The sequence below is a fragment of the Macaca thibetana genome, chromosome 2 (genome assembly GCF_024542745.1).
Source record: "Macaca thibetana thibetana isolate TM-01 chromosome 2, ASM2454274v1, whole genome shotgun sequence".
NCBI lineage: Eukaryota > Metazoa > Chordata > Mammalia > Primates > Cercopithecidae > Macaca > Macaca thibetana.
The window spans coordinates 175,970,485-175,989,921 of NC_065579.1; the positions used below are offsets into that span (position 1 = coordinate 175,970,485).

The following is a 19,437-nucleotide window of genomic DNA, read 5'->3' on the forward strand; positions in this document are numbered from 1 at the left end:
TTACCTACTAAGTGAAAAAAACAGTATTTGAACCCAGTGGGTTTTATTCCAGAGTCCAGAGTCTGTGCCCTTAAGCACTATAATATATTATTTTTTTGTTAAATAGCATTCTGATTCTGAACCTACAGTAACCTTTCTAGGAAACCAACCTCTTGTCTACAATAAACAGCCTAGGAAGTCACCCAGCCATAAGTCAGACTGGCAGGAAACCAGATTACCATTTTTAGTAACAACTCAGGAAGCTACACAATAACTTCTGTAACAATCAGCTGGAAATGATCAGGATTGATTAATAAATGTCAGCTTTCTAATTTTTGTTTTCACTTCCAATTTAGGATGATCGGGACAATACCAAATATGCACCCCTCATCAGTCACATTACATAGGCTGTCCCAATCTAGTTAGCATGGCTACAGCTTCCCCATGGCAATAGCCTCAAATCAAGGCACATAAGAAATCTTCCTTTTTTTCCCACTCCCTGTCTGCATTTGAGTCTCCGGCAAAACGCAAGTGATAGTGGCTGACTCTCTTGCTATAGCAAGCTATGAATATATAGCCTTTGTCTTCCTCACTTACTCAGTTTTTAAAATTATTTCCATAGGACAATCACTAATGCTAGGAGACATTAGGAATCTATTTTGTATCTGGCCTAGGCGTAACCTAGAGAATAAGTCCCATGACTAAATTTGGTTAACTAAAAATAATCAGTTGGACCTTATCTTAACTGACTGATGGTAATACTTTTCCTAAATTTTCCACCTAGGCATCAGTTATTGTCTTGCCTGGCCAATAAATAGTTGAGACCTTTCTCTTATTTAGAACTCTTACAGCCAACAAAGCCATGCTAGTCTCTAGGTGTGTTGCATATGTCCTGGTAAATTATCACTTCAGGCTCTCAGTAAAATATGAGTAACCAGAAGATTTGTTTTATATACATGGAAAAGGCAGGCAATATCAACAACATAAACATTTTGCACTGGAAAGCATTGAAAGGCCATCTGATTACAGAAAGATATTGCTGCGGGTGTGTTCTCAGAGGATAAACAAGTAACCCTTCGGTAGCAACTGCAGTCTGAATTTAATCAGTGAGTCTGATTTCTAAAATTGTTTATGCAAAAAAAAAAAAAAAAAAAATTGGCTCTGTTGAGGCATGTAGATGCCTTGGAGTTAATCCTTATTAGAAAGCACATGGGCTGGTAAACAAATCTGACAGATGAAAAGATTAACAGCCATGGCAAATTTTTAAGAATGCAATTAATGAGTCCAAAGAGTTTAAAGAAATAAGGCAGCTTAGGGAAGATGAAAAAGCACTAGGAATTATTTTCGAGGCTTTACCGAGTTATAATTTATGAATAGTAAATTCATCCATCTTAAAAGCACAATTTGGTAAGTTTTAGAAACTGTGCGCAGTTGTGCCACTACCATAGTCAAATTTTAGGACATTTTAATAATCTCAAAAAGTTCTCAAGTGCCTCTTCGCCATTAATCTGTGCCCCAACCTGGTTCCAGGCATCCATTAATCATGTCTGTCACTATAGATTTGCCTTTTCTAGAATTTTATAAAAATGGAAACATACGGTTTATAGTCGCTTGCATCTGGCTACTTTTATTTAGCCTAATCCTTTAAAATTCATCCATATTGCGGAATGTATCTGTAGCTTATTGCTTTTCCTTGCCGAGGACGACTATCCTTTATCAACCAGATTTGCTGGAGCACGTCTCCTTTTTCAGATGGCACCATGATAAGCTTTGTCAGTAGAGGGCGCTGGAGGACAATACAGGACAATGGGGCTTCTCTAGTTTTCTCGCACTTCCTCTTCTTTTTGCTCCAGTAACCGAACTACCTGTGGCATGCAGGAGGAATAGTCAGTGACACTCACCCTCCAACAAATGTTGTTGCTAAAATCATCTCCAATAGGTTTACCAGTTGACAATCCCGGCCCACAGCGTCTTCTTTGCTTGCTTCAGCCAGCTGACTTTAGAAGAGCTCTGGCACAAGGGGGCCCAGCAAACTTCGCCGTACAGTAATCTGCAGGTCCTGCTTTCTCCAACAAGGTCTGGATCTTAACGGTGGAAGGAGGTTTTGCTTCTAAGTTTGTCTCTTCTTTGGACACTTTTTCTCAACCGTAGACTGTTCTTTAGCTTTCTCTTTTAACTCCGTACTATCTCCTGACTTCTCCTCTGTTTTCTAGCTGAAAACTTACAGATTCAGATTTGGTGCCGGGATCTGTCCAAGATGATAGACTCCTGAATATGGGATCATGGAACAGATTTGGCCCTTGGTCTAGAGCCATGTGCTGACACTGAGATCTTTAATAATGGCTGGTTTATGTTTTGTTTTGTTTTGTTTTGTTTTGTTTTGTTTTTTGAGACAGGGCCACACTCTGTTGCCCAGGCTGGAGTGCACTGGCACAATCCTGGCTCACTGCAGCCTCTACTTCCTGGGTTCAAGCAATTCGCCTGCCTCAGCCTCCCGAGTAGCTGGGATTACAGGCATGCACCACCACACCTGGCTATTTTTTTTTTTTTTAACATTAATAAGGTACGTGTTTATTTATTTATTTTTATTATACTTTAAGTTCTAGGGTACATGTGCACAATGTGGAGGTTTGTTACATGTGTATATATGTGCCATGTTGGTGTGCTGCACCCATCAACTCGTCAGCACCATCAACTGTCATTTACATCAGGTATAACTCCCAATGCCATCCCTCCCCACTCCCCCCTTCCCATAATAGACCCTAGTGTGTGATGTTCCCCTTCCCATGTCCAAGTGATCTCATTGTTCAGTTCCCACCTATGAGTGAGAACATGCGGTGTTTGGTTTTCTGTTCTTGCGATAGTTTGCTGAGAATGATGGTTTCCAGCTGCACCCATGTCCCTACAAAGGACACAAACTCATCCTTTTTTTATGGCTGCATAGTATTCCTTGGTGTATATGTGCCACATTTTCTTAATCCAGTCTGTCATTGATGGAGATTTGGGTTGATTCCAAGTCTTTGCTATTGTGAACAGTGCCGAAATAAACATACATGTGCATATGTCTTTATAGCAGCATGACTTATAATCCTTTGGGTATATACCCAGTAATGCGATGGCTGGGTCGTATGGTATTTCTAGTTCTAGATCCTTGAGGAATCCCCATACTGTTTTCCACAATGGTTGAACGAGTTTACAATCCCACCAGCAGTGTAAAATGTTCCTATTTCTCCACATCCTCTCCAGCACCTGTTGTTTCCTGACTTTTTAATGATTGCCATTCTAACTGGTGTGAGATGGTATCTCATTGTGGTTTTCATTTGCATTTCTCTGATGGCCAGTGATGATGAGCATTGTTTCATGTGTCTGTTGGCTGTATGAATGTCTTCTTTTGAGAAATGTCTATTCATATTCTTTGCCCACTTTTTGATGGGGTTGTTTGTTTTTTTCTTGTAAATTTGTTTGAGTTCTTTGTAGGTTCTGGATATTAGCCCTTTGTCAGATGAGTAGATTGCAAAAGTTTTCTCCCATTCTGTAGGTTGCCTGTTCACTCTGATGGTAGTTTCTTTTGCTGTGCAGAAGCTCTTTAGTTTAATTAGATCCCATTTGTCAATTTTGGCTTTTGTTGCCGTTGCTTTTGGTGTTTTAGTCATGAAGTCCTTACCCATGCCTATGTCTTGAATGGTATTACCTAGGTTTTCTTCTAGGGTTTTATAGTATTAGGTCTAACATTTAAGTCTCTAATCCATCTTGAATTAATTTTCGTATAAGGAATAAGGAAAGGATCCAGTTTCAGCTTTCTACTTATGGCTAGCCAACTTTCCCAGCACCCTTTATTAAATAGGGAATCTTTTCCTCATTTCTTGTTTTTCTCAGGTTTGTCAAAGATCAGATGGTGTAGATGTGTGGTATTATTTCTCAGGACTCTGTTCTGTTCCATTGGTCTATATCTCTGTTTTGGTACCAGTACCATGCTGTTTTGGTTACCGTAGCCTTGTAAAAACTCATTGGTAGCTTGATGGGTATGGCATTGAATCTATAAATTACCTTGGGCAGTATGGCCATTTTCACAATATTGGTTTTTCCTATCCATGAGCATGGAATGTTCTTCCATTTGTTTGTGTCCTCTTTTATTTCACTGAGAAGTGGTTTGTAGTTCTCCTTGAAGAGGTCCTTTACGTCCCTTGTAAGTTAGATTCCTAGGTATTTTATTCTCTTTGAAGCAATTGTGAATGGAATTTCATTTGATTTGGCTCTGTGTTTGTCTGTTACTGGTGTATAAGAATGCTTGTGATTTTTGCACATTAATTTTGTATCCTGAGACTTTGCTGAAGTTGCTTATCAGCTTAAGGAGATTTGGGGCTGAGACGATGGGGTTTTCTAAATATACAATCATGTCATCTGCAAACAGGGACAATTTGACTTCTTCTTTTCCTAACTGAATACCCTTATTTCTTTCTCTTGCCTGATTGCCCTAGCCAGAACTTCCAACACTATGTTGAATAGGAGTGGTGAGAGAGGGCATCCCTGTCTTATGCCAGTTTTCAAAGGGAATGCTTCCAGTTTTTGCCCATTCAGTATGATATTGGCTGTGGGTTTCTTATAAATAGCTCTTATTATTTTGAGATACATTCCATCAATACCGAATTTATTGAGAGTTTTTAGCATGAAGGGCTGCTGAATTTTGTCAAAGGCCTTTTCTGCATCTATTGAGATAATCATGTGGTTTTTGTCTTTGGTTCTGTTTATATGCTGGATTACGTTTATTGATTTGCGTATGTTGAACCAGCCTTGCATCCCAGGGATGAAACCCACTTGATCATGGTGGATAAGCTTTTTGATGTGCTGCTGGATTCGGCTTGCCAGTATTTTATTGAGGATTTTTGCATCAATGTTCATCAGGGATATGGGTCTAAAATTCTCTTTTTTTGTTGTGTCTCTGCCAGCACACCCGGCTAATTGTTGTATTTTTAGTGGAATGGAGTTTCACCATGTTGTCCAGGCTGGTCTCAAACTCTTGACCTAAGGTGATCTGCCTGCTTCAGCTTCCCAAAGTGCTGGGACTACAGGCATGAGCCACCATGCCCAGCTGATAATGGTTGATAATTTATAGCACAGTAACCTCACAGTTAATCAAGCTAAACCTGTAGTAGCAATTGAAGCATGTGCCTTGGAAACCCAACTGGTCCATAATAACTTCAAGTACTGTGGTGTGGGATAGATTCTGAGTGCACAAGAGTGCTTACAGAAATAAAATGGCACATACCAGTCTTTGCCTCTTAACTGAAATCACAATCTGATGGGATGTCAGCAAGAGGGCACAATAGGAAGCCCTAGACCCTCCTCATGGACACACAGATTCAACAATACACAGACCAATTTCCTTCGTAAGAAATCCAGAGACTAGTTGAGAGATTTCTGTAGCCCAGGCCAGCTTAAAACTGCCACATTGAAGCCAGTAGGAAGGTTCAAGACAGCCTCTTGCCATAATCCCTGCCCCTGGCACAGCACTATGATTAGGGAGAAACCTCCAGCTCCCAGCTTCTCCCTGGGTAAGTAAGATAAGAACTATACTACATGTTCAATTTTCTGATTTCTCTGGGGGCTGCTCGAGGCACTAACCATTGGTTTTCTGAAAAGACAACCCAACTGATAAAACTTTAGCTAGACTTACTAAAAGAAGAAAAAGGGAGCACGAAGATAAATAAAATGTAAGTGAAAGAGGAGACTTTAAAACTGATGCCACAGAAATACAGAAAGATCATGAGACTACTGTGAACAATTACACATCAATAAATTGCATCACTTAGAAGGAATGGATAAGTTTCAACAAACATACAACCTATCAAGAATGAGTCATGAAGAAATAAAAAGTCTGTACAGACCTATTACAAATAAAGAAATTGAATCAGTAAATCAAAACTGTTTTAACAACGACAACAACAACAACAAAAAACAGAACCAGATGGCTTCACTGATTAATTCTACCAACTGTTTAAAGAATAACTAATGCCAATCCTTCTCAATCTTTTCCAAAAATCAGAGGGAAGGAAACACTTCTAAACTAATATCAGGCCAGTATTACTCTAATACCAATCCAGACAGAAACAATACAAGAAAGAAAAGCTGCAGGCCAATGTTGCTGACAAACATTGATGTAAAGCTCCTCAACTATACAATAGCAAACTGAATTCAGTAACATATTTAAGGGACCATACACTGTGACCAAGTGACATTTATCCCTGGGATGCAAGGATGGTTCAACATACAAAAATCAATTAATGTGATAAACCATACCGATAGAACAAAGAAGAGAAATCACACGATCATCTCAATAGATGCAGAAAAACCATGTGACAAAAGTAAGCATTGTTTTCAGCATAAAAACTTTCAATAAACTCAGGATAGAAGGAAATTACTTCAACAAAATAAAGAATTATAATGAAAGGTATATGAAAGATCCACAGCTAACATCATACTCAGTGGTGAAAAACTGAAAGCTATTCCTCTAATATTGGGAACAAGAAAAGGATGCCCACTCTCCTCTTCTATTCAATATAGCAGTAGAAGTCCTAGCCAGAGCAATTAGGTGAGGAAAAGAAATAAAAAGCTTCCAAATTAGAAAAGAAGTAAAATTATCTCTGTTTGCAGATGACATAATTATATAGTATAAAACGCCAAAGATTATACTGAAAACCTTTTAGAACTAATAAATGAATTCAGAAAGTTGCAAATTACAAAATCTACATAAAACATCAGCTGTATTTCTCTATACTAACAATGAACTATCTGAAAAGAAAATTAATAAAATAATCTCATTTGCTATAGCATCCAAAATAATAAGACAATTAAATATAAACCTAACTAACAAGATAAAAGACTTGTACACTCAAAGCTACAAAACATTGATAAAAGAAATTAAAGAAGACACAAATAAAAGGAATGACATTTTGTGTTCACAGATTGAATGACATGATATTTTTAAAATATCTATACTATCCAAAGTTATTTACAGATTTGATACAATCTCTGTCAAAATCCTAATGGCATTTTTACAGAAATAGAAAAATTAATACTAAAATGGAAGCACAAAGGACCAAGAATAACTAAAAAATCATGAGAAAAAAGAACAAAGCTGGAGGCATAACACTTTCTGATTTCAATATATATTACAAACCTACAGCTATTAAAATAGTATGGTATTGGCATTAGGAAAGACAAATAGACCAATGCAACAAAATAGAGGGCCTAGAAATGAAACCATACATACAGGCAATGGATCTTCAACAATGGTGCCAAAATACACAATTGGCAGAGAATAGTCTGTTATACATATGGTGTTGGGAAAACTGGATATCCACATGCTTAAGAATAAAACTAAACCCTGTATGGGTGCCGTGGCGTATGCCTGTAATCCCAACAGTTTAGGAGGCCGAGGTGGGCATCTTGCTTGATCCCAGGAGTTAGAGACCAGTCTGGGCTACATAGCAAAACCCCATCTTTACCAAAAATACACAACTTAGTTGGGCATGGTGGTACGGCCTGTAGTTCCAGCTACTCAGGGGGCTGAGGTGGGAGGATCGCTTGAGCTCAGGAGGCAGAAGTTGCAGTGAGCCATGATTGCACCACTGCACACCAGCCCAGGTGACAGAGGGATACTCTGTTCAAAAAGAAACAAAAATAAAAGAAAGAAAGAAAAGAAATTTAACCCTTATCTTAAACCATCCACAAAAATCAACTCAAAATGAATTAAAGACTTAGCTGTAAGACCAGAAACTGTAAAATTTCTAGAAGAAAACCTGGGAAAAGCTTCATGACCCTGGTCTTGGCAATGATTTCTTGGCTATGACACCAAAAGCACAGGCAGCTAAAGCAAAAACAAAAAAGTGAGACTACATCATACTAAAAAAGAGTTCCTGCATATTAAAAAAAATAGCAATTAACAGGCTAAAAATTCAACCTACAGAATGGGAGAAAATATTTGTGAACCATATAGGAGATAAGGGATTAATATCTAAACTATCAGTTGAAGGAATTCCTTCAATTCAAAAACAGAAAAAAAACCCAAATAACCTGTTTAAAATATTAGAAAGAACATACTTCTCCAAAGAGGGCATACAAATGGCCAACAGGTAGATAAAAATGTCCTCAACTTCAGTAATTATCAAGGAAATGAAAATCAAAACTGCACTATCACCTTACACCTTTTAGGATGACTTTAAAAAAAAAAATTGGCAAGAATGTGGGGAAAAAGGGAACCCTTTTGTGCTGTTGGTGGGAATTTAAAATGGTGCAGCCCCTATGAAAAAAAGGAGGAAGATTCCTCAAAATACTAAATATATTTATTTATTACAATAAAATATAAAATGAAAGGATTTATATGAACTCACTTGGAAAGATGTATTTGATATACTGTTCAGTAAGTAAAGCAAGCTACTGAACATAGCATATGATTCAATTTGGGTCTAAAAAGGTGTGTGTGTGTAGATATAATACATATACAAATTATGTAAAATTATATCTTTATCTACATAGTAAAAAACTTGGAAAAATAAAATGTTAACAGTAATTTTGTCCATGGAGTTAGAAGGAGATGGGGGGATATAAGAGGAGCTTTCTATTTTTACTCTATAACTGTTTATATAATTTGAATTAAATTTGAATATTATAAAATAAGCATGCCACATTTTTGTATTTTTATTTTGTTTATTTTTATAATTTTAACTTTAATTTTTGATTCAGGGGATTCATGTGCAAGTTCGTTATGTGGATATACTGTCCGATGCTGAGGCCTCCAGTTATATCCACATTGCTGCAAATACATGATTTTGTTCTTTAGGGCTGTGTCGTATTCCATGGTATGTATGTACCACATTTTCTTTATCAATCCATCGTTGGTGGGTACCTAGGTTGATTCTGTGCCTTCGCTATTGTGAATAGTGCTGTGATGAACATACAAACGAGTGCATATGCCTTTTTGGTAGAACTGGTTTTTTTTTTTTTTTTTTTTCTTTTGGAGATATACCCATTTACGGGATTACTGGTCAAACAGTAGGTTCTGTTTTAAGTTCTTTGATAAATCTCCAAATTGCTTTCCACAGTAGCTGAACTAATGTATTCCCACCAACAGTGTATAAGCATTCTCTCTTCTCCACAGCCTCTTATGATTAAGCAATTCAAAGGAAGTATAGCAATGGGCTCATGACCATAAAATTAACTTGTCTTACTCCATTACCTGGAAGCAACAGGCCTACATGAAAGATTCAATTCCTTCTGAAGACTCAGTTACATAATAAATTGGAGACAACACCCTCAAAGCATGAAATTTTGTCTTACATGATTGATTATATTCTTTTAATTAAATTCTGTTATACAGTGCAATTTCCCCATAGCCGGAATACACGAGTCCAGAAATAATTGGATAGAACCACAAATGGGCAGGTCCTCTCACTGTTTTCCCAAATAACCTACTCACAGAATGTTGGAGTCTTGTTCTGGCAACTAAGACTCTGGTATTTTGGAGGTCTTGGTTTCCAAGAAGGAGATGCTTCCATCAAGGATAAAATAATGGTTCCATTGAACTAGAAATTGAGACTGTCGCCCAACCATTTTGGGTTCTTCATGCTACTGAACCAACAAGTAAATTAAAGGGTTATTATACTGACTTGAGTAACTGATCCTGTTTAGCAGAGAAAATTGGATTGCTACTCCACAATGGAGACAGAGATAGCTATTTTGAAACACATGGGATTCTCTGGGGCTGCTCACAGCATTTCCTTCCTTTTAGTAAATTTTAGTGGAATATTAAAGCCACCAAATAAATGAATGGCTATTAAAGACTCAGACCCCTTGGAAATGAAGGTTTACAACACTCCACAAGGAAAAGAATTCCAACTAGCTGAGGTTTTGTTTGATGGCAAGGGAGACTTAGAATGTGTAGTGAAAGGAAAAGGTCATAGATGTAAACTTTAGTCTCATGACCAATTACAGAAATGAAGACTAGTGTCTTTACCCATTTTCTATGTGTTGTATTAGTTGTTTTTCACGGTGCTGATAAACACATACCCCAGAATGAGCAATTTACAAAAGAAAGAGGTTTAATTGGACTTACAGTTCCATGTGGCTGGGGAAGCCTCCAAATCATGGCAAAAGGCAAGGAGGAAAAAGTCACGTCTTACATGGATGGCGTCAGGCAAAAAATGAGAGAGCTTATGCAGGGGAATGCCTCTCTTTAAAACCATCAGATCTCACGAGACTTATTTACTCTCACGAGAACAGCATGGGAAAGACTTGCCCCCATGATTCAATTACCTCCCATCAAGTTCAACACATGGGAATTCAAGATGAGATGCAGGTGGGGACACAGCCAAACCATATCAGTGTTATACCTGTGTGTTTATTTGTATATGCTAACCATTTTCTTCTCTCTTTTTCTTATTAATCTTTTTTTTTTTTTTTTTTTTTTTGCACAAACACATTTCTTTATTAACCAAGGGATGATCCTAATTAATCCAACACACTTTGAAATAGCTACATGTAAAATGTTTGTGATAAAGATAATTGAAGACAGTAATGAAAAAAAAAAAAAAAAAGAAACAGTATGGAGATTTGCTCACTGAACTGAGCTTGGTCATTCTCTTAGTTAATTCCTGTCCAAAGTGATGATGGAATTTTTATTCTACTTTTTCATAGATCTGAGTATAGGAGACATTGTTCATGACACAGTCCACCACTAGTTTCCCATCTTTCAATTTTCTTGTTGTTGTGCTTTCCTTCCCATCCCACTCCTGATGCTGAACCAATGCACCGTCTGTAAAGTTGCAGACAGTCTGAGTTTTTCTGCCATCAGCTGTGGTTTCTTCAAACTTCTCTCCCAGGGTACAAGAAAAGTGTGTTGTTTTCAAAGTGCTCTCAGTTTTTATGGTGAGGTTTTCGCCATCAGAAGTGATGATACAGTCTGGTTTGGCCATTGCGCCCATTTTTCGCAAAGCTATTCCCACTCCTAGCTCCTTCATGTATTCATCAAAGCCTTTGCTCTCCACCAGGCGCCATCTTCCTTCCAGCTGCTGAACTGTGGCCCTGGTGGGCGCGGGCGGGCTGACGTGCAGAGCGGGGTCGGCGTCGGCGTGGCAGCGCGCTGTCCTCATTAATCTTTTACATAGAAGTTGTTGAAAGAAAACTTTGCCGTTTAGTCTTTAGGCAAAAGAATATTCAATTGGTCCATGACTGAATTCGAAGAGTAATTAAGACAGCTGGCAACAAACACAATGACTTTTGGGATGGTACCTCTTATATGTTGTCAGGCAGAGATATAGAGTTGCTTTATTGCTGTACAGTTATCCAAATGCGCATAGTAAGGTGCATGTGGAAGCTGAATAGTCAAAGTGATAGACTGGGCTTCTCAGTTTCAAATTCTCCCTTAATTTCTCTGCTTTATGATACTAGAGCTGAACCCTGTCAACATTCCTTTCTCAGCTGGCAAAATATTAAGTTTTACCAGTAAAATGCACTTTAAATATACTTTAGGAGGAAAGGACTTTTACTGGATGTGATGAGCTACTCCTTTTGCTCCCATGGCACACTTTGCAGTGACATACATGACGGACATGCAGTTACACTCCCAACCAGTAACTTCTGTTGTCAACCTTGCCTGTGATGTCCTTCTCACAAGGTATGCTTCTCTGGTCCACCAGCTCCCTGGAAGAAAAGTTCCTCTCATTCCTGGTCTCAGCCTGCAATTCCTGCCATGCCAGCCTCAATCAAAGGTTGCTGACAAGCCCTGACCTACACAACCCGGCAAATTTCTTTACCATCCAGTAGGTAGCGGACTCTCCAGAGACACCTGATTCACAGCCTTGAGGAAGATCCTTTCCAAGTTTGTTCCTCCCTTAGGAACTGTACTTCAGTCCTAGGGTATTTTTAGCATTCTCTTTTATCGCCTCTTAACCTTCTGTTATCAGTTGGGGATTCTTTTTAGCAAAAATTCCCTATTAAAATTACTGAGTAGTTCCTCTGTCCTGACTGGATTCTGACTACCACAGAAATATTCCATTGTATGTGTGGCATGCTATAATTTGCTTATCCATGTACCAGTGAAAAGATACTTCGGTTGCTTTCAATTTGGGGCTATTGTGAATAAAACTACTATCTGTATACAGATGCAAGCTTTTGTGTGGAAACAATCTTTCATTTCTCTTGGTAACACACCAAGAAGTGGGATTGCTGGTTTGTGTGGTAAATGTATATTTAGTATACATTTTAAATAGCTAGCTGTTTTACAAAGCAGCTGTCATATTTTTGCATTTTCAGAATTATGTGAAGATTCCAGTTTCTCCACATAAGTATCAGCACCTGTTATTATCGAACCTTAATTTTAGCTATTCTGGTGGGTGTACAGTGATATCTAATGGTGGCTCTAATTTTTCATAGTCCTAATGAGCAAGGGATTGAGGATCTTTCCAAGTGCTTTTTGGCTTCTCCTATATCTTCTTTTATGAAGTGTCTGTTCAACTCTTTTGCCCATGTGTTTTTGTTGATTTGACCTTCCATTATTGCATTATAAAAATTTTCTATATATTCGGGTTACAAGTTCATTGTCAGATATATGTTTTGTAATCTGACTTGACTTTTTATATTTTTTATATGTTTAACATAGTCTTTCAACAAAAATTTTAATTTTGATGAAGTCCAATTTAACCCAACTTAACATTTTTTTCTTTTATCATTTATGTTTTTATGTCATATTTGAAATATTTTCTTAATAATATCACAAAGATATTCTACTTTATTGTCTTCTGAAAGTTTTACGATTTGGGCCTATATTTTTTCAATTCATCATCCATTTTTTTTTTTTTTTTACTTGACACGTGGTCATTGTACATATTTATGCAGTACATAGTGGTGTTTTGATATATACAATGTAGAGTGATCAGATGAGGGTAGCATTATCCATTTTGAATTCATTTTTGATCATAAGGTGAGTAAAATTTCAAGACTAGGTTTTTTTTCCAGCTGAATATTCAGTTATCCCAGTACTATTTATTGGAATACATATCCTTTCTTTATTGAATTACCATGGCACCTTTGTTAAAAATCAATTGACAATATGAATGTATATTTTTTGCAGGAAGCTATCCTATCCCATTAAAATACATGTGTGTTTTTACTTATTGCATTAGCAATGATTATTGTAGCTGTAGAGTAAGTCTTAAAATCAAATGGTATATAAATTTTATAATCAGTTTTTCTACTTCTGTAAAAAGCCTGTTGGGTATTTGACCAGGATGCATTGAATCTACAGATCAATTTCACAAGATCTGCCATCTCAACAATATTAAGTCTATCAACATTTTTATTTTGATATTACTTGATTTTCCTAAGCAATTTTTGCACTTTTTAGTGTACCAGATTTTGCACATCTGTTTTTAAATATACTATGTCTTCTACTTTTATATGCTATTATGAACAGTGCTCTATTTTTAATTTCATTTTCTGTTGCTAATATGTAGAAATAGTTGATTTTTATTTATACTGTATTGTGACATTAAATTATTAGTTTTATATATTATATCATATAATTTCTACTTAAGCAATTATGCAATATATGAACAAAGATAGTTTTACTTCTTTCTTTCCAATCTACATTTGTTTCTCTTCTTTGCCTTATAGCACTAACTAAGACTTTGAGTACAGTAATGAGTAAAAGTAATGAGAGTATTTCTGACTTCAGGTAGAAATCATTTGCTTTTTCACTATTAAGTATGGTCTTGGCTGTGTATTTTTTTAATAGGTGAACTTCTTCAGATTGAGGAAGTTTTCTTCTATTCTTAGTTTGCTAAGAATTTTTATTAAAAATATATGTTGAATTTTGTCAAATACTCTTTAATACATCTACTAAGCTGTTAATATAGTCTCTTGCCTTTATTCTACTAGTATATTACGTTAATTGATTTGATTTTCAGACATTAAATGTTCTGGCATTTCTGGGATAAGCCTTACTTCATCATGGTCCATTATACTTTAAATAGCACTGGATTTAATTAGCTGGTACTTTGTAAAAGATTTTTGTGATTATGCCCAATGTAAATATTGGTCTGTAGTTTTTCTTTCCTGTGATGTCTCTGTCTAGCTTTGGCACAAAGATAGTACTAGACTTCAAACCTGATGTGTGAATTGAGTAATTGAAAATAATCTATCAACCCAGTTCAAATATAAAATCCAGCTTAATTAGTTAAGTGCTGAGATCATGAGATACATTTCAAATTCGACTATTAGCAACCTTACTGATAACAAAGAGGCCATATGCTTTGTGTGACTATTTGGATTTTGGCATTAGTACATGGATATATTAATACATATGAGGTTCTTATGAGTTCAGAGACATAAAGGGAGCAAATGTAAATCTATATTTAAATTGAGTACAGAACAAAAACTTGCTTTGAGAGCCTCAGAGAGGGCTGCATCTTAAGCAGTGCCATAATGGCCATATGATCCTAACACAGAATGACTTTGTAAGGAAAGTATCCCTGTACGTGCAGACTAGAGTCTTTGGCAAAAGGTTCATGCTGACTCCCAGTGCCCCCCAGCCCTCAGCATTGACTAGTGTGATTCAGGAATCAAATGCTCTACAACTGAGCTGTACCTTTTCATCTAGTGTGATTTTGGATTCATAAGTCTACTGAAGCTAGATACAGTTCCTTCAGGGGTAAATGACTAGTCTGTTAGTGTACTTTGGTGGAGCCAGCTTTTACCACTAAAAGCAATAAAATAATTCTAATACCCCAAATGCCTGTTTTATAATGGGTAATGCCAATGACACATTCCAGTAAGAGTAGATCACTGACAAAAGGAGAATGTTCATCTCTAGAGGAATATATTGTATCTATGAGGGGTTTGCAGCCTTGTCCTTGGGAATGTCAATAGAACCTCTAAAACGGCAGTCAATAACAATTTCTGAAAGGTGCAAATTCTGATTCTCTCTCTGCCAAGGCAAAGCAAGCTGACTTAATTACTAATGCAAGTCTCTAAACTGAGGAACATGATGCCATTTAGAAGTCTGCAACCTTTTCCCCATAGATTGTAAAACTAAAACTGGTAGAAAACAGAAATGCAAAAAGAGAATAGACTCCTCCAAAATTTTATGAGGTTTCCACAACCTAGTTATGAGAGAGAAAATTTACAGGAAAGTCTCATTTATGTACATATACATAAAAATACTTAAATATCAGCAGACTGAATCTTGCATTATACAAAAACTAAAATATGACTAACATGGTTTCTTCCAAGGCTGCTTTGGTGTTTGAAAATGTATTACTATATTTTGCCCCATTAATAAATTAAAAGAAAATATGCAAAAAAGTATTGGACACATTTAGTAACCTTTATATGATAAAATTATTAACTTCTAATAGAAAATAAATTATTTAATAAAATTAAGTACCAAAGACTTATAGAAAATGTCACCTGGGTAGTAAAGCTTTGAATTTTTCCTTTTGAGATCAGGTATGACACAAGGACTCCTGCTTTTATCACTTCAGTGTTATACTAAATATTCTAGTCAATTCAATAAGACAAAAAGAAAAGAAAAATAAGTAAAATGTGTAGGAATCAGAAATGAGGAAAGAAAAATGTAATTTTTGGCAGATGATAAGGCAAGGAATGAGGTTTTAATTTAAAAATACACACAGTTTTAGAGGGCACCAAATGTTCCATGTCTTGATATTTAAGATTATTACATAAGTTTTCACTCCCTAATAATTCATCAAGCTATGTTTTTCTTTATATAATTTTTGTATGAATTATATTTATAGTTTTTATTTTTATATTAAATAGAAATTAAATATTATTTATTGAGAGTGGCTTGGAGATGGCACTGCTCTAACCCCTTCTGGATGACCTGAACCTAGGGCTCATTTAAGAATGGGTCTGTCAGCTGGCGCAGTGGCTCATGCCTGTAATCCCAGCACTTTGGGAGGCCGAGGCGGGCAGATTACCTGAGCTCAGGAGTTCGAGACCAGCCTGGCCAACATAGTGAAACCCCGTCTCTACTAAAGATACAAAAATTAGCTGGGTATGGTGGCACACGCCTGTAATCCCAGCTACTCGGGAGGCTGAGGCAGGAGAATTTCTTGAGCCCTAGAGACGGAGGTTGCAGTGAGCTGAGATCGTGCCACTGTACTCCAGCCTGGCTGACAGAGCAAGATTCTGTCTCAAAACAAAAACAAAAACAAAAAAACACAATGAGTCTATCAGGTAAATGAACAAAATGCCAACCAAGTAAAAAAATAATGTCAGTGAGGAGGGAAGAAGAGGAGTATGAATTGAAAAGCTAACCTATCAGGTGCTATGCTCACTACCTAGGTGACAAACCTCAGCATCACACAATATCCCCAGGTAACAAACCTGCACATGTACCCTAGTATCTAAAATAAAAACTGAAATTTTAAAAAGTGCTCCAACTTTCTAGAAAGTCATAAAAGAACCTGCTTATGCACCAGAGCATTCAATACCTATATATAATGAAAGATTCCACCACAAGTCCATGTATATCTGTCATCAGCCTCTTCTCTGATCTGGAATAGGTGTGTGCTTTCAAGAAAGCTTCAGCGTTGTCAAGAATATTAGAGTATTTTGACTAGCTTTTTTTTTTTTTTTTTTTGGAGACGGAGTCTCGCTCTGTCACCCAGGCTGGAGTGCAGTGCCCGGATCTCAGCTCACTGCAAGCTCTGCCTCCCGGGTTCACGCCATTCTCCTGCCTCAGCCTCCCGAGTAGCTGGGACTACAGGCGCCCGCCACCACGCCCGGCTAGTTTTTTGTATTTTTTTTTAGTAGAGGCGGGGTTTCACCGTGTTAGCCAGGATGGTTTTGATCTCCTGACCTCATGATCCGCCCATCTCGGCCTCCCAAAGTGCTGGGATTACAGGCTTGAGCCACCGCGCCCGGCCTCTGACTAGCTTTTACTGGGTTCTGTTTGCCAAACTCGACCCTAAATATCTCACAATGGTCACCCTTGTACATCTTTATAACAGAGTTCTACAGCTAATGGTATTATTCTCACCCCCTTCCCATTTACAAATGAAGAAAGAGGCACAGAGAGTTTCTGATTTAGTCAAGGTTACATGGTTAGTAAGTGGCAGAGCCAGACTTCAAAACGCAGGAGTCTAAGCCTAAGTTTATGTAGTTCAGCAGTTTCTTTTGCCATAGTTGATAATTGAGGATACTGCTGCCCTGCGCATTTCTTGTATGTAAGAAGTTCAGGGAGATTAGGGCATGGGGGTGTAATTAGACATACTAATGAACTCCTGATACAAGTTTCAATTAATGTAATCCGTGATCAGCTTTGGATTCAGATAAGGAAAATGAGACCACTCCTTTGGAGATTTGGTTGGATCCCCTACCACATCTAAGGGATTTCCAGTAAGGTGTGCAATAGAGCATGGAGCTAGATATTGTGGGGGAAAAGAATAAGTGCTAAGAATTAGAATGAACAGAGTAGAGTTACAAGAAATTTCAGAGAACAGCCATTATCCCTAGCATCTTGCTCTAATGAGCTTGATAGCAGATGAGGGTGTGTGAAGATGCAGTCAGGTTGGCCTAGTGCCCGAGCAGAGAAGAAATCCTCTTTCCTTCATGCCAAGACGGACTCTTGGGTCTCCTCAGGATTACTTAAACAGCGTTCTCATTTGATGACAGCAATGTTACCTTTCCTAAGAAATCCCTACTGATTCCCTAATAATGTCTGCTGAGTATTGCATGTAAATTATGAATACATATTTACAATTACAGAAGTTTCCCAATTCCCAGTCTCTAAGCATCAAACTTTTAATAAGGTCTCTAGTGTAGACTCTCAGATTCGCTATGACACTTTGAACAGAGAGTGTTAATTTTCTGTGTATGTCCCGGGTTAACAAGTGAATTACAGTATTAGCCAGGATACTGTCCCCAGTGACTCTCAGGAGATGGATCGTTTTTTCAAAGACTAATGACGATAATCTCAAAAAAAGAAATATTTTTGTCATTTCTGTTCTGAGAAATAAATGAAGATGCCCCTCCCCTTCATTTCATAATAAAATAAGAGAAGAGTCTCTGGGTCCCCTGTGTCAGATTTGGTGAAGCTATTTATTTATATTTATAATACATGAAAAATCAGTATTAAATGTTAGGGACTAGTCTCTAATAGCAAACTTTGAGATAATGAACAGATTGAAAGAAACTGGAAGAAGCCATTATTCTTAATTTCATGAATGAAAGCCTTGATTTCTTTTCACTTTTAATATAGCAGGGAACTTTAGTGGGTAAAAGGCATTAGAAAGTGACTGTGATTCTTTTCTTCCCTTTTAAACCCCTTCTTCCCTTTCCCAGTCTCTAGCTCTAGCACTTATACTGAATTAAATATTTCTCTTTTTCTCATCTGTCTCTCTCCCTAGTCTTTTTTTTTTTTTTTTTTTTTTTTTTTGAGACGGAGTCTGGCTCTATTGCCCAGGCTGGAGTGCAGTGGTCGGATCTCGGCTCACTGCAAGCTCCGCCTCCCGGGTTTACGCCATTCTCCTGCCTCAGCCTCCGGAGTAGCTGGGACTACAGGCGCCTGCCACCTCGCCCAGCTAGTTTTTTTGTATTTTTTAGTAGAGACGGGGTTTCACCGTGTTAGCCAGGATGGTCTCGATCTCCTGACCCCGTGATCCGCCCGTCTCGGCCTCCCAAAGTGCTGGGATTACAGGCTTGAGCCACGGCGCCCGGCCTCCCTAGTCTTTTTCTTAGTTGCTTTTCTTAGAGCTCTCAGGCTCATTCTTTTTTTTCCTTCTGGCTGTCTTCAGGTGTGGGGCTGAAACTAGGAAGAGTCCACCTTTAATCCTAATCTTCCCAACACATTCGATCTTTATATTAGGTTTATGCTGGGATTTCTTTTTTTAGATGCTTTGGGTTTATCTTGGACTAGATCAGATTACTTTCAAAGGCAGATTCATCTGATTTAAATGAGAAGAGTAGAAAACTTTCATTGTTTTTCTTTAAATAAGTTCTGCAGTGAGAAAAACAGAAACTAGCTCCTCGATTACAGATTGGCAAATCCGCCATATTAATTAGTATATTCAGCTGCCCACTTTACATCTCCATGTAAATGTCTAATAGGCATCTCAATTTTTTTCGGGGCCAAACCTGAGCTTCTCTATAATTGCCACCCCCCTAATATTTCTGCTGTATCTTCTCCATTTAAAAAATAATGGTGATTTCATTTTTCCAGTTTTTTCCACTTTCCAGGTGATTTCATTTACCAGATTTCATTTTTCCAGAACAATGCCTGATACATAGTAAAGACTGACAAAGAATAAATAACCTTGGTTTCCATATCCCAGGACTATGGTTAGAATACAAGCTAACCAGAACCAAACTGAATTTTTTAATAACTGATAATAGGAAAAGATGCCATACTTTGTGGGTGAGGAACAGCTGAAGCCCGGGTCT

At 37.5% G+C, this 19,437-nt stretch overlaps 1 protein-coding gene across 1 annotated transcript; it reads right to left on the bottom strand.

Annotated features, from left to right (window-relative positions):
* Positions 1-10,514: 10,514 nt before the first annotated feature.
* LOC126949034 (fatty acid-binding protein 5-like) lies at positions 10,515-11,126 on the bottom strand. Its single transcript, XM_050781427.1, has one exon. The coding sequence runs from the start codon at positions 11,124-11,126 to the stop codon at positions 10,653-10,655; it is 474 nt and encodes a 157-aa protein (XP_050637384.1). The 3' UTR covers positions 10,515-10,652.
* Positions 11,127-19,437: the final 8,311 nt, after the last annotated feature.

Excerpts from the sequence above, each read along its gene's own strand:
- LOC126949034 (XM_050781427.1), bottom strand. The coding sequence starts at position 11,126 with ATGAGGACAGCGCGCTGCCACGCCGACGCCGACCCCGCTCTGCACGTC.